General features: G+C 35.4%; 1 protein-coding gene across 1 annotated transcript in view; it reads left to right on the forward strand.

Moving 5' to 3' along the window:
* The window catches only part of LOC102539006 (protocadherin-15), a 379,801-nt gene that overhangs the window by 237,325 nt on the left and 125,483 nt on the right, over positions 1 to 16,993 (forward strand). The window contains exons 17-18 of the mRNA XM_072971518.1: positions 8,523 to 8,828; positions 11,104 to 11,328. Of these exons, the coding sequence (XP_072827619.1) occupies positions 8,523 to 8,828; positions 11,104 to 11,328 (531 nt within the window). The remainder of the gene's footprint in view (positions 1 to 8,522; positions 8,829 to 11,103; positions 11,329 to 16,993) is intronic.

Raw genomic sequence — 16,993 nt, forward strand, 5'->3', positions numbered from 1 at the left:
TATGCATCTGACAATCTATTGGACTATTCTCCAGAAAATGCAACTATGGAGAATTTCACAGAGCATCCAACCTGGCTGTCACACTTTTTTCCCCGTTTTCCAGTTATGATTTTCTTCTGCCACTGATACAAGCAAATTATTTGTGAGAGCTACAACAGCAAAATTTCTGTGATAGAAGGACAATACTTAGGGCATAGATTATTGTTGGCTTTTACTTTAGGGAAGTATATGGGCAGGTTTATATTTAATACAAAAGAATACTGGATAAAAATAAAGTTTAAACTTTGGATTAGCAGAGAGGATCATAAAGACATCTGATAAGCAAAATATTACATCGTTAATAAACATAGAGGGCACTGTTTAAAATAACAACACAAACCTCCCACCATACTTGGTTCCAGAACTTGGCAGACAAGGAAAGCACAAATATAGAAGAAATGCCTGAGCCAAGCAGATTATTACAGAACGTGCACTCTATGCTGATGGTATTTTTTGTCTTACTTCATACTTAAAAGCTGATGACTATTGACGGCAACTCCAGAGATGCCCTAAAAGTGTTACAGTACATATAAGAGTTGGGGCACATATTTTAGAAAGTGATGCAATTGTAATGAGTGTTGACAAAAAAGGTTTACAGTAGAATTGTTTATTTAAAATGATGGGAATTTACAGAAAGCTTTCTTTTCATTAGAGTATCATTTGTAACACAGACATATTCCCCCCAAAATGGAAAAAAAATCAGTTTTTGAGAGTCAAAAAATACTCTTTTTATATGTTATGAAACACAGATAAACATAGATATACAATAAATCTGTGGTAATAAAATTTCATACAGATGCATTTAGGAAGAAAAAATATCTGAAAAGCCTTTTTTTGGGGGGGGGGTTATAATGGAAAAAGCTTAAGCAACCCTGGAATAGAATGTTGAAAAATAAAACTACTGTATTTAATTCCACAAAAAAAGGAGATACACATACAGTGTTTACTTTCCAACTAAACTAGAAGCAAATTTTCTTGTAGGATTCTAGCTGACTTAAAATGAAATAAAGGAAAGCAGTAAAACAGTAACATAAGGATAAAATTCAGGAATAAACAATTATTGATATGATCACTCACTTACTTTTCATCGAAAAAGGATAACGTGTTACATCGCATGTAATAAAAGGAAAACAATATCAGCTTTTCATAAAAGACTGTAAATACTAAATGACATTTTAAATTTCTTCCTGTGATTGGGTGTTTGGGGTAAGAATGATATGTAGCTACATATGTAAATATCTTCAGATGAAATTTTTGCAGAAAATCTTTATGGAGTATCTACTCCCTGTCAGCACAAAGAACAGGCATGGTTCAGGTGTGAACAAGGCAGCCTGCCTTAAGAATCTCTTCATTTCATGGGGGCTATGAAAAAAGTAGGAAGGTGTCTGGTAAAGGAATGCATAGTGAGCTTTAGGAACATAGGGACAAGGCTTTTCGCTTACTCAAATGTTTCTGAGAGAAGTGGCACGTGGGCTGAAGAATAATCAGCTTGTGAAGTAGGAGGAGGACCTGGAGTTAGTATAAAGCAGGCATGAGACTGCCTGGTTAGTTTGGCGAAATCCACTTAGATTTAGGGCCTAAAACACGTTTATCCATAGAAAAGAGATGAGACTAAAGATGTTGGAGAAGTAAAGTCAGAAGAGGTGATTAAAAAACAGTATAATTTCAATATATGACTTCCCCCCATCAACAAAATGATATAATATACACCAAACCCACAGTGCATAGTTATCAAATGCAAAGCAAGAGGGGTAAAAAAAAAAAAGAAAATCAGGGAATGAGTCATCTCAGATTTCCCCATTCCCTGCTAGTACCAAAGGGAATTTTTGAGAAAAGAAAAGACAGCCTTACCATCGAACTTCATAAAGACATTAACAAGCACGAGACGTTATTTTGTTTGTTTATTGTGCGAATATGCAACTCTTTTCCTAAAACCTCAGAGTCCTAATCTCTGAGTGTTTACCATTATATGATGAATGAGTATGTACGAATTTTTAGTCCAGGACTACATGGCTTCTTCCTAATGCCGACTTTTTAAATCATCAAGAGTTAATTTACATCTGTAATTAAGAGAACTGTAGGCTAGGTTGTAACGGCTAAAACTGGCTTGCTTGACACTTAGTTTATTTGCATTAACTATCACCCAAATCAAGGAAGGCAGTGTATTTCCATCTGCTTGCTGTCTGTATCTTCTACTTTCCCTCCCTGTTTCCATCCCTGCACCAGCTTCCCACTTCTCATATGTTGTACCTCCGCTGATTGAACCATTCACAGATTTTTTTTTCTAATGGTACCTCCCATTATCTAATAGATTGAAGAGCTATGACTTTTAGGTCTAATATTTAATTGCATAATGTAATAAACATAGATACTGGTTTGTACAAAGTGCAAGAGGGGTCTGAAGGTTGAATGGAAAGAACAGACTTCCCAGAAAGAAGATGAGTGAAACTGGACGTAAGTTTTGAAGACTTAGATAGGATTCAGAAACAGAAGGCTAGCAGGGAAGCTAAGAGAGAGTATGGTGCGTTTGAAGGACAATGAGGGTGACAGACTGTATCATTGCTCTCAATGTTTTGCTGTCCCACGCTGTGAGAGGATACTACTCCCCAACCTTATGACATTAGCCATGGTCGTGTGAGGTCTGTAGGTGACATGTCCCACTTCTAAGCAGAAGCATTAAGAGCTCTGGCATGGTTATCTCACCTCATTCTTCCCCTTGGTCACATGAATGGCATGTTCCACTAGAGCCTGCTCCTTCGGACTCCTTCCTGGACTAACGACAATACAGGGTAGAGCTGCGGGGAATTCACCATAGATACTACATAGGCGAGAAATAAACATCAGTGACAGCAAACCACTGAGATTTTGGAGTTGTTTGAAAACTGACTGATGCACTAACCTCTTTTGACTGAAACATAGAGTTTATGTCAGAGAGTTAATTGTGAGGGGGTAAGTGCATAAAACCGGTTAGAAAAAGATCATGTTGAGCCTTGTATGTTAGAATAAAGTGTAATTTATTGTGTAACTAGATGTAATTGCCTTGGCTCTAGGTTGATTCAACAAAACTTTTATTTAAGGCACCTACTACTTCATAAAAGGTAGTCCTTAATGCAACATTTATTCTGCAAATGCTTATTGATCATTAATGAAGCAAAGAGATTAAAAATTCAGCTATGGGCAATGCATTTCTCTTGTCCTCAACTTGCAGGAAGAACAGTGTAGGAGACAAGTTGGAAAGCAGGCAATCACATTATAGAGCCAAATAAAAACAGAATGACAGGGAGTCTCAGAGGAATGACAGCTGTCTGGACTTGGTGAACCCAGGGAAGGCTTTCTAGAGAAACATCCAAGCCCTTGAAGACAGTTTAATAGAGGTTTGCTCCATGGTAGAACAGAAATAGTTTAAGAACACTAAAAAAGACATGGCTTGGAGAAAAATATAGGCATCTGTCAAACCTTTTATGTGGGGAAATACTACTTACTGAGTTCTCTGGGTGGAATTTATCTTTTCAGATTTGGAAGGCTGGCCTGCAGTAGTTATGACAAGTAAAGAAATGTTTAGTGTGAAATAACTCTCATACCCATTTCAGTTCTCACTGTAATGATTTTAAGAGCCTCACAGTTTATGATCAGGTCATGATCACTCACCTGTCCGCACATATTTGTTTCCCAACCCTTGAAGAAATTACTTTAAAATGCAACCGGGAGTCCTCTTCTCTTCTCCTTTCAAATGGAATAAATTTTTGATTTTTCAAAAATTCGACATTTTTCTCAGGCCAGATAAAGCAAACATTTCTCAGTATTACAATATCCATAAAATCATCAGATGTGCTTTTTCAGAGAAATCCCTCTATCGTGTGTCTTATACTACCTGAAGTATTTATGCCTTAGAGGTCTTAAATCTTCATTATTGTTTCTTGTAATAACTAAAGTGTGCTTTCCTTTCTGTTATGTATCATCTGGTCATCCACGTTTTCTTTATATTTTCATTTGTTACACTGAAAACACAATGTGGACAGGTTTGATGATCTTTCACGTATGAATTCTTTAGCTAAATAGACACCAGGATTCCAAGAACATCTTAACAAAAACAAAGTTAATAGACCTAATAGACTCGCTATAGCTGGTTAAATGTGATCCAAGGAAAATTAAATGTATAAATAAACCAAATAAAAATGGCTGATTTGTTATATAAAAAATTTTTTAGGAACTTTGGGACAGAATTGCACTTTTTAAAAATAGTTTCTTAGTAGATGCTAAAAACCTCGATAACAATAAACATAGTTAAATTTTTATTCATTACTTAATATGATCTAAACACGCTGCTAAGCGTGTCCAGTTCTCATAGTGAGATAAATTCTTACTGTTAGCATCATTTTACAGATGAAGGATGGTAGCTTTGAGTGATTGACTTGCCCGAGGCCATAGAGTTAGTCTATGAAAGAGCTGGGCTTTTAACGTAGACTTTAAGCCCTTAAGGAATCCCTAGTTTATGTATGATTTGCTAGATTCCTAGTGATTAAATATTTGAGTGTTCCAATATTTGATGCAAAATTATTTACTCTCATGATGTTTTTAGTGATTTGAGCTCAAGTACACTTGTTACCATCTAGCCAGTGATTCTATTTGCCATTGTTCAATAATAAATAGGTGTGGAGAGAGGAAATACTTACTAGCATCTTGAGTTGCTAAATTGCTTCTCCCCTTTTACACTGATAATCACAGCCCTTTAAATAGCTCAGCTTCTTTAAATAAATAAAGGTAACAACTATTTTATGCCTTTTTGAAGTTGGTAGATAATCTTGAAAATGTATTTCCATTAGTGATGTCATTAAGGATGCCTTGCCCAACTTCTCCTTTGACCTCCCTGCTCAAAAACTTTTATGGCACCCACTTCCAGGTGAAAAAGGAGTGCATAGCCTCAAAAATTGCTATAAAGGACAAGCAAAAACTGGAGTTGCACGCTCTCTCAGCCTGGCACTAGACTAATGAGGTGCTACATGGTAGGTAGTTCACACCTTTCTAATAGCTATATTTTTTTGTCATCAGAGTTCTTTGCATATCCTGATTTTTGTGATAAACATGAATATTAGCTAATATCTAAATGATTAGTATGAATGGATATGAGTAGAAAACATATTTTAAATTGGAATTAATTATTGAAAAATGTGTAAGTTATCTACCCAGAGACTTCTCAGTGGAAGGGCTGCAGATATCAGACTCTTCTCTGAGGTCTTCTCCCAATATATTCCACTCATAAAGGCATGCCTTTAAACCTCTATAGAATTTGTAGCTCCCAGTGTAAATATCCCAGTAGTGGGCTTCCACTTTTATTGATGGGAAAGACTGTCTAGCAGACCACTCTAAAAAGATAATGAGGTAAAACAAAAGAGGATGAATATAGTGTGTAAGAAATATATTTGCCTGCTTCTTTTTCAAGTGATAAGCTATAAAATGGTGCTCAAGAAACAGTCAATAAATGCCCTTGTACATGATCTGTTGTCTTTATTAAGTTAATTATTTGATTGTCTGTAATATATGCTAACTTTGATTTCAGTGATTAAGGTTTTACCAGAGTTTTTCCAGCCAATATTCAATGTTTTGTCCGGTGAGGTCTTTGTTTGACTACAGACTGTCTGCCAATTTCCCAGCAATATGCGTTCACAAATAAGTAACCACGAATCAGGCCCCATGGTAAGGTGTATATTACAAAATGTGTTAACCATGGACAGATGATTATGAAGTTCCAACTATTACTGTTGATTGCTTTGATGTAGTACAAGGGGAGAAAAGATGTGTGATTTTTCTTATTAACAATTTTAATTAACTTTTAATTGATTTCTAGGAAGATAAATGGTTTCATTACAGCATCGCACACTGAGCTCCTTGGCTAGGTATTAAACATCACTGCAAACTTCCTGACAGTATTGCTGATAATAGGGATTTTATGTTTGGTTATCTGTTCTAACATCTGCATACTCATCTATAACAGTAAATAAATGAAACTACCTTGCTTAGCCAGCTCATATCACTTAACTTACATGACCTTATTTATGCTCCTCAATTAATTATGAAACAGAAACGGAAACAAATAATCCTGCATTTTACAAACATTCTAGTTCCATTGACTCTATTAGATCTGTTAGGTATATGTCTCTGAGAATATTTTCTTATAGCATATTACTCTTTATTCCATGAACATTAAATATATTGTCAAGGAAGCTAGGCATTCAGTGAATTAAGTTGTTTTAAATTCAGTCAAAATGTGTCTGTCTGTATGTGTGTGGTGTGTGTGTATGCCTGACTTTGAACATATCATTAACATTTTATACATAAACTGACTTAAACAAAATTATGAAACCCTATTGATAAAAATGCCCCATCTAACAGTTATTTTTAGTCCACCTGTTAAATATGTGTTTGGATATTTTCTTTCAACAAATTAATCCACTGTAAGATAGAGATTATTGTATATTTGAAAAATTTAATAAAAGAAGAGCTGTGAGACATGCTCCTATTCTACAAGGATTTATGGTTATTGGGGGAAGCTGTAAATAAAAAGTAATGCAGGGAAATATTTGCCAAGCACTAGATTCTGATTTATAAAATGATCTATTTATCTCTAAATGCTAGAAATTTTCCTAGAAGAGGTTGAATTGGGGTTGGGATTTGAAGAATGAATGAAGGATTAGAATTTCAGAGGTTAATAAGGAATCATCACAGCAAGGCTTGAAGAAAATGTCAAAAATTGTTATGCTGAGTCCTCAGGAAATGTAGAAAATTGATTATATTTAAGCAGAGAGTTTTATAGAAGAGTGAATAGTAAGAGAATGATGAAAATGTAGGTTGGAATTAATTCATGCTTAAGAGTTGGACTTGTTGCTATATTCAGTCAACATGTTGAAGGATTTCTATTACTCAGGATTTCTAAATCTGGTGCAGAAGGTATTCCCCTTGAGAACTTCACCTTGCTCATTAACATATTAATGTCACTTGAAAAGTTCTGAAGTCATGAAAAATTTTAAATTTTTTTAATCCCAATTTTCAAAATTTGTTTATTTTAGCAGAGACCTCCCCTTCTATCTCTACCTTCTCTCACTTTTTCCTTTAGAAAACATACTGATGTCACACAAGACATTCACATTCCATGAAATGTAGCATTATGACAGTCAGAGGAGCACAGTTACAAACACAACTTTGCCGTTTTAGGATTTATCATTTTCAACAAGGCACACACGTTCAGGAACCCCAGCCTACATGCTTCCCCAGTGTTTGCAAGGTGGATACATGTCTGCATATATGCTGTCAAAACACATCATATGACATTTGAGGCTTTGTGGATATTAAGTGGTTATTGTGTACCTGGCTCATAATGCATCCAAGTGTCTTGTTTTCCTTCCTTTTCTTAGCGACAGTTTGGGGCATAATTATAGAACATTTATGGCTTCTGAGATTTATTCCAGTTTTTTTGAGGAGCAATAACATAGAACAGTGTAACACAAATGTGCTGGATTTGACAACGAGATGTCATAAATTATATCCCAATTAATTTAGCTTTATAATATTAATTCTCATAACACTCCATCAGAAGAATATTCACTCAAAATTTACTCACTTTATTTGATGTGAAGTGATTAATGTGTCTTAAAATTTTCAGTTACAGTGGGTTTATTGTAGCATCAACAATTCTCAAACACCATTTGGACTTGTTCTAATATTAAAGAAGAGCCCTTTGTAGTTTCTTCACAGTTACTATAGTTTCATTCCTGTTTGGGTTTTGGGGCCTATTTTGTTTTGACTCTCAGTTGCATGCATTATTTTATTCTAACATTCACTAATTCCATAAATATTTATTAGTTTCATATGTGAGATATTGTACTGAGGACTGGGGCAATGAGATATTTATTACTTGTGTAACTATAAGCAAGATAATTAAATTCCGTAAGCCAGAGTTTTCTCAGTTGTAAAATAAGACCAATGATATTTATTTGTAAGGACATCATAAGATTTAAATGTAGGAATATATGCTTGCATATCTATGTATGTATATGAATATATAAAGTACTAGAATTAAAAATAACTAGAATCTTAAGTTGTCACTCAGTAGGTTATGTTAAATTAATTAAAACCTAAATGTGGTTTACTTATTTTAAAATTAAAAATTATTAAAGAAATAATACAGGAAAAATTCAGTATTTTTGTAATGTGAGTTTTCTGTCATAGTATTGTTACTGTTACTGATATCAATTTATAAGTTATGCTCATTTTGAATGAAGAATATCAGTTAAACTATAGTACATTTCATGTTCTAGACTTTCATACTACACTGTCATTATCTTTTAATTTTCTCCTTAGAGAAAAAAGTGTTTGTTTAGAAATATACTGTAATTCTTTAACTATCCCATTCTGACAGGGCAACAAATGTAATGTGAAAAAAAAGCATAACCAAAAGTACTATGTAAATTTCTTTGTTTTTAATTTAGGCAACAGACCCTGATGCTGGAATAAATGGCCAAGTGCACTACAGTTTGGGTAACTTCAATAATCTTTTTCGTATCACATCCAATGGGAGCATTTACACAGCAGTGAAGCTTAACAGAGAAGTCAGGGACTACTATGAACTTGTTGTCGTGGCAACTGATGGAGCGGTACACCCTCGTCATTCTACTCTAACACTGGCCATCAAGGTTTTGGATATTGATGATAATAGTCCTGTGTTCACCAATTCAACGTACACTGTCGTCGTTGAAGAGAATCTGCCAGCTGGAACCACTTTCCTTCAAATAGAGGTGTGTGGAAGAAGCAATTATTTCACGAATTCTACGTGATAGATTTGCCATTAATGTAGGTTTGCCAGACTTAGCAAATTAAAAAAAAATCCAGTTAAATTTCAGTTTTACTAAACAATGAGTACATTTTTAATACATGTCTCTCAAATATTATATACTGTGTTTTATTGAATAACTCTACCAAAAATTAAGATATTTATCTCACAGTCCCACCCAAAATTAAGATATACCAAAATGAAAGGAAGAAAAATTGCCTTTGTAAGACATTAGTGAACATTTCTTAATAGATTTTTTAAATTTAAAAAGTAATGCTATATATTTATTATAGCAACTGACAATATGATAGTCTATTTTTTAAAAAGTTAATAACCTCCCACCTTGTACCTCCAAAAGTACCCCAGTGTTAAATTTGTATGTGTGTTTGGTCACATTTATCTTTGTGCTCACACAAATATGAAATGTTTATATATGTATATAAATATGCATTGTGTAAGTATGTGTATATATGTATACATATATAGGTATATAGAATTGCTCTATATTTTACAGAAATGCCTATTATTTGTATTTTTTTCACTTCTGATATACAACTAGCATCCTTTCAGAAGTCTCATTCTCCTTTTCATTAGTGTCTCCATATCTTTAAGTCTCTTTTTTCAGTTCTCAAATACAGTATTACCATAAACTCTGGACATTCTGATTCAGTAGGTTAGGTTGGCCCAGAAACTTGAATTTTAACACCATGCCTTTAATTCTGACACAGGTGGTCTATGAAGTATATTTTGGAAAAAGAAAATCTAGTCCTTCCTTCACCTGAAATCCACAACTTGAATTTTGTTAGCATGGATTTCAAGAACTTGTATTTCTTCCTTAATCTGACTTAATATATGTTTACTTAGTTAATAAATATTAATACAAATCTGAAGAAGGCAGATGTGACCAGGGAGAGGGACATTATTTCTCCATTTATTTTTCTATTCATCCATCCATTCATTCATGCATTCATTCAACAAGCATATTTCCAGTGTTTACTGTATGCTAGGTCTTCTGCTAGACTCTGGGGATACAAAGATTTCCTGCCTTCACTGAATCTTCATTTTGATGTAGCAGCCAGACAAGTAAACTGCTAATTCACTTAGACGTCCTTAATGCAAGGGCCTCTGTAAAAAGTTGATTTCTAAATGGTGCACTGAGGGGCAAGTAAGAGTTATTCAAGCAAAGGGGAAGAAAGATTATTCAAGGCAGTGGAAGAACCTGGTCAAAATCCTACAGGAGAGGACAAAGTGGAGGGCTAAAGGGCTGAAAAATGTGTAGGTCCTCCTCACCATGTTAAAGAGATTGAAATTGATCCAAAATGAAGTGGAAAACAGGAAGGATTTTAGGTAGGAAAATGCCTTAATAAAATCTATGCTTTAACGGTGTCTTTCCAGTTGTGATGGTGATGATTGATTGGAGGGAGCCGAGACTGAGGTTCACATAGGTGCTTGCCCGACTGCATGCACATGCTAGCAAACCCTCATCTTCCCCACTCTACCCTTGTTCCATCTGTTTCCTCTACCAGAGTTGCCCTTGCCAGGCTGTACTACTGAATGCAGTGATCATCTACAAGACTTCCACTGAAACCTGCTTTTTTCAGCTGACATATTTTTTGCCTCTGTTTTCATGTTTATGTTTTATTTCTTCTTTGAGATACTAGCCTGGAGGGCAGAATTATGTCTGTTCACCTTGTGCATCTCTATAGCACCTTGTACATAACAACTACTCAATAAACACCAGTTAATGAAAGGAGGTGTAACAGAATGATCTCTAGAAATGTACTGTAGGAACCCTGTGGAAAGATATGATTGCTTATATTTCCTTCATTTTCTTATAATCCTTTAAAAATCTATTGTATTTATGGAAAGCACACAGTAATATTTATTTTTATTTAAATATTATTTGTCGTGGTTATGCCATCAGCAGGAAATAATAAACAATCATTTATGACAATTTTTATTTCTTTACTATAGTATGACTCTTTTAAAATAAATAAAGTAACGAGATCAACATTGACAAAATCTCGTGGGTCTCTGCCTCTGCCTCTATCTTTCTTTTTCTCCCTTTTCTTCTATGTGATAAATTACTTTTTAAAGAGTGTTTTTCTCTGAAACATGTCTTTTGATCATCATTAAATTCATGCTATCCTAGGCACTGACACGTGACTTCCATCAGTCCTGCATTTCTTTCTTTTGGCAGTGACACACATGTAACGGTTCTACTATTTAACTTGTTACAGGCCAAAGATGTTGACCTTGGAGCGAATGTATCTTATCGGATAAGAAGCCCAGAAGTGAAGCACTTTTTTGCACTGCATCCGTTTACAGGAGAACTCTCCCTTTTGAGGAGTCTGGACTATGAGTCATTTCCAGATCAGGAAGCAAGTATCACTTTTCTCGTGGAGGCCTTTGATATTTACGGAACAATGCCACCTGGTATTGCTACTGTCACAGTGATAGTAAAGGTAAGAAATGGACTTGACTTCTGGTTGCCTCTTTGCTCTCTCTATGTGCAGTTTCTGGATTTTTTTCTTTAATATTATACCTCTGATACTTCGAGGCAGCAATTCATAACTATGCAGTGGTACTGTGAAGTATTTACAAAGACTTGACGAATAACTATATTGTTTAAAAACAAAATATAAATTTGAAAGATCTACTAAATAAGAGTCCAAACACTGTGGCTCCCTGGGTCTGCCATTAGCGCTGTGATTTCAATCAAGCCATAATTTCTCTGGACTATGCTTTAGTCCAAATTCTATAGCACCAGCAATAATAGCTTCATCCAAACCCTTCGACTTAACTTTTTTTTTAATGGTTCTGCAAGTTTAAGAGTCTTAAAGCCCCAGAACTAATTAGTTTAGTTTGGAACTCAAGATTCTGGAATGGCATAAGCTTTGGAAACAGATGGAATTGGGGCTCATTTCTGAGTCAGCCATTTTCAAGTTCTGTGACCTTGGAGACTCTCCTACCCTCTCTAGATTTTGTATATCACTTAGTAAAATACCCTGTGCCAAATAATTGCCCCAAAGAGCGTGTCATCTTCCACTTTTGGGTTTCTTGTGATTTTTTTTTTAAGATGCGTGTTTGAAAAAAGACATGAAAAAAGATTTATCATTCCTCACATATTAGTATATATAAAGGTCATCTGAGCTACATGCTAAACTTTCAGATTCCTCTGTTTCCTACCAAAGGAGCACCTTTCCCACAGGGAGCATCTCAGACATCAGTTTTGTAGAATTGTACACTGATGATTCTCATACAGGTTGTATGGCTGAGAACATACTTCAGTTACAAATTACACACGTCAATGACCTTCAAGTTGCTTTACTAAATGAGTTTGGTACTGAAAAAATGACTTCAAGTGACCTTTATTTCTTTGGTGATATAGCATAAAAGTACTTTCATATTCATGTTTTATATGTTTTTGGTCGGGGGAAGGAAACACAAATTTGAAATCACCTTCTTAAGGTGTTTTTCTGGTACCTGACTGGAGTTTGACTGGTTGAAAAGACAGAGCTAGTCAGAAAGAAACAGATACTTACACAGAGTGATAGCCAAAGAGTGAGAGAAGAGAGAGAAGGAAAAGGAAAAGGGGAGAGTGCAAAGAATGAGGAAGATCTATATGATAAATGAAGACTTTACAGAGAAGTTTGTAGAAAGTTTCAATAAGTCCGTGAGTGAAATAGGTGAATGAGTTTGAGTAACCAATATAAGTTTACTTTGCTATAGATATTTTGATTCACATTTTATTCACAAATATAACTATGTTCTATCAAAAATTTATGATGGATAATGATGCCTCAGATTTTGCCAAATGAGCAGTAAAATCAAGTTTTCCATTTTAAAAGTATCTATGAAATTAGGCAGAAGAAAACATGAAAATAGGTGTAAGTTTCAAATTAATGTTTAGTTATCGATTCAGACCATAGGATTGAAATACAAATTTGGCAACCACACATTGGTCTACTAAACCAGGAACTATCTGATGACTTCTTGCAGTCATCTTGCATCACTAGACGTGTATAATAACTGAATGGGATCCGGTTATTTGGCTCACTAACTCTGTAAGGTTGTCTGATCCCGGCGATCATGCAGAAAATCACGTGAAAACCTATGTTCATTTAAAGTTTGCTGCCCTTACATTTCAAGTTGTATTGGTTCCCATGAGTTGCTTTTAATTTGTTCTTTTGAAGTGCCTAGAGTTACAGTCTATAATGTGTTTGAGGTGAATTGTTTAGCAGAATTCACCTATGGTAAATTCCTCAGGATTTTATACCATCTGGTTCTTGCTGGCTATCTAAAGAATGTAGGAAGGTCTGGGGATGACTCCAGTTCTCGAAAGCAGTTTTCAGGAGAGGGTTATAAAGCACAGAAGGTCATGAGCACCTTCTCTACAATGCTTATTTTTGTAAGGCACAGCAAAGTATAAATGATGGAATAAGAAATAACCACTTTTGTTGAATTTTTGTTTGATTGTTTAACTGCTAAATAACTAAGGTATGCAGTTGATTTTCTTAGACAATAAAATACTGATATACATAGAAGACTAATGGGGATTTCATTAATCTCTGATTAGAGTGACTGTATTTATCATATAGGTAAATGCTCTAATGCTCTTGACTGCAGGATCTTTGGGTGTGGATTTTTTGTTTGTGTTTTGTTGTTGTTGTTGTTAAGATAATTCTGCAGTCGGAATAGGACATGGGGATTATTTCACAGCCTTTTCTTTACACCTGACCTGGGTGTATCTGTTGGTTCACAGATGATGTTGTTTCTTCCCTGAGTCCTGCTCTCTCCTCTAAACTACACTGGAAAGGAGAACACATGTCCTTCCATTCTCTGATGCCCCAAAGCTGTCTGGAGTGTTTTATTAGGGTCTGGATTCCTTCTTTCTCAGGGTTTCACAGTGACTCTGAACCTACTTCTTCCATTTTGTGTCTCTCTATCCTAAGAATTTTATCTGTTTCAGCGACTTAAATTTTTACTCAGCATTAAGTTCTCTTTGGGACTAGCAACTTGAACTATCAACATCCTTTCTTGGGTAACCTGCTTCACTATTTGTATCTCTTCTTTCCTGAGACAATGATTTTCAGTGCTCTAGTGGCCTGGGGAAGGATCAGGGGGCAACATGAGATCAGGGAGGGCCTGAGGGGCTTCAGTTCAGATTTGGAAATGTTATTTTGTCACACTATGGTGGTGTAACATTTAGACATTTAGAAATCTGCTCACAAAAATACTTTAGAAATGTGATAATATTGGTGGTTATGAAGATGTCGTGATAGGTACAGACATGGAAAAGTCTGAGATGAGACTGACTTAAATGAACTAAATGAGCACAGTGTATTCTGGACCATGTGAAAAATTTAGGCTCTCTTACCCTGGCCTCGCCCACCCCTATGGCTGATGGAACTGAACACTAAAAACATTTTAAATTGAAAAATGGTCCATTTATTGGCTGTCTGGACAATAAAGAGAAGAAAAGATTTGCCACTAATGACCTTCTCCTGTTCTTCTCAGATTCAGAGATGGATACTCAAGTGGTGTAAAGCCTTCTCTCTCAGGATGGATGTGGTTGATAATGGGGTGTTATAAACCCTCTTAGACTCTGGCTTGGCTGCTCTGGTTTCAGTTCAGATTTATTTGCTTGAATTTATTTATTTATTTATTTATGGATGACAGAAGTTATTGGAGTCAAACTGAGTCCAAAACTATCATCTGAACAAGCAGAATGCCCACCAAATAAGTCCCATTCTCTATGTGGGACTTGAGTCTCTTGAAATGCCTTTTGTGCTCCTTGACCACCCCTTTCTTTTAACACAGGGGTATCACTGACGGCATCTACATCAGCAGGAGGGAAGAAATTGTTCGTGGATGGGCTCTTCCTTTCTTTGGAAATAGAAGAGTGTTGATCTAATTTTTATTGTCTCAGTTGCTCTATCTTATTTGGAGAAGTCAAACCATTTCATTAGTCAAGGCTTCCTGATCTATACAAAGTTATTTCTGATTTATTGTACATGTAAACCAAAATTTAATCAATATTTAATCCTAGATATTTTCAGTGCCCAGTTTTTAAATTTGTCAAGGTTGTTTAAGCATAATATAATTTGCTGTAACATTTCTCCAAATGCAGGCTGCCACTTGCTTTCCTTTCTCCTGATCACTCAGGGTAAGATTATCACAAAGAGAACTTTAAAACCCTATTATATACTATTGGGCCCATAAAAATATCATGCTTGTTTGTTTTGAAGAGAAGAACGGCACACAATTCTCATTTCCCCACAAATGTAAATCTTCCCCAAGCTTGCAAATTTTCTGCTGTTGGTCTGTTTACTTGCAGTACTGACAAGCTGTTTCGCTGATAACATAATTGCATGATATTTGCCAAGAGATATTTCTACCCGAAACAGTCACTGCAGGGAAAGAAAGCATCTTGAAGATCTCTCTTTGAAAATAAGCGCAAGCATCATTTCTTTTGTAAAGAAGGAAAAAAAAAGAAAAAAGAAAGTTCAAGCACTTAATATCTAGTCCATCAAACTTATTTAGAATTGGAGTGATGATGGGAAAATTGAAGTAATATTTATTTTGAAAGAAAAATATTTTCAGTAGAGGAAAACAGAATTTTATCACAGATACCTGCAAAGAGCTTTCATAGTGTCAAATTTTAAGGAGCCAAAACAAAACCAATGATAGTCATACAAATAGTATGTACTTTTGTCTCAAAGTTTGTGTAGAACTGTGATAAAACAAAGCCTTTTTAATTGTACATTCATTGAATATCTATAAGAATTGAATTTGTGATGATAGTAAACTACATGATATGGGTAAATCTCTGGAAAAGAAAAATAAAATTCTGAATAGTTTCAAACATGAAACCCAGAAAAAAATCTGTCCTTACAACTGAGTTATATAATATATAAAATACACAGAAAGAAAAGATCCATTTTCTAGAATAGGCCAAAAGCTGAATACAAGCCAGAAAGTTTGAAATATTTAAATATATATACAATTCTGGGCTGCATTAAAAGGTGTGTAAGATAAACAGATGATTTAAGCCATTTTCTGATTGTAATTTTGGATAGAATGGCTGCATGGAAGGAGGAAAGAGAATGAGGGAGATGTTTCTGTGGAAGAAGGAGACTGAATTCACCTGTGGTTGTATTTACCTGTCAAAGAGGTTGCAGGTATGGAAACAGGCAGGGATAGGTCAAAGGATCAGAAATGAAAGACTTATCCACAGAAGATGAGGTTATTCGGAAATGCTTTGAGTCTTGGAAGATGGAGCTAGCATTTTCGTCTTTCAGAGGTATTTCCTCCCCTACGCAGAAAAAAAAAAATGTTCTTAGAACATAGAATATAGAAAAGAGAATGGTTTTTCTAGGTAGAAACTCAATGCCCAGCACTAAGGCAACGTTTACCAGACCATGGACGCCTGGCAGTCAGTGCTGTACCACCTGTGTTCTGTGGTGACAGGGTTAGTAGAGCTCTTGTTTTGGTTTGGTCAAAGGAGCTGTGGTTTGAGAGACCAGAAGGTAGCCCAGAACTCAAACAAATCAGAAACTCTGGAGTTTCAAGATTTATAGCATCTTTCCTTCCCTTACTCTAGAGGGAGGAGATTGAATAAAAGATGACTTCTGTGGACCATCTTGTGGGAGTATGTTCTAATAGACTGATCATTATTTTTTATGACTTGCGTCTTTTGCCTTTGAGGTTGGCTGACCTAGAGAAAATACTTGCTTTGGACTGTGGCCTCCAAATGTTCCCCTCTGTTATAATCTGCCCTATCGAATTCTTAGTAGTGTCTTCTTTCTGATATGTTTACTTCCTTGTTTCAAAAGATGCAAGTACATCAAGGAGAGCATGCCCTGGGGCTGAGTCAGATAGTTTCTTAAAGCATCTGCCTACTCTGCTGTTCTATAGTTTTACAACTAAGATGTAACCTACTTTCACTGAAGAACCAAGCTAGAGGAAACAAAAATGTACATCCCACCAGAGATAAAGATAGTATCTCAGCAGTAATAATCCATGTGTCTATGGGCCACTCTCATGGTCCCACTGATTTCTAGAAGTCTTAAAAAAGTTCTTCACTTGTATACAGAATTAAGTAGCTTTACCCTCCAGTGATTATCG

The sequence above is a fragment of the Vicugna pacos genome, chromosome 11 (assembly GCF_048564905.1).
Source record: "Vicugna pacos chromosome 11, VicPac4, whole genome shotgun sequence".
NCBI classification, from domain to species: Eukaryota; Metazoa; Chordata; class Mammalia; order Artiodactyla; family Camelidae; genus Vicugna; species Vicugna pacos.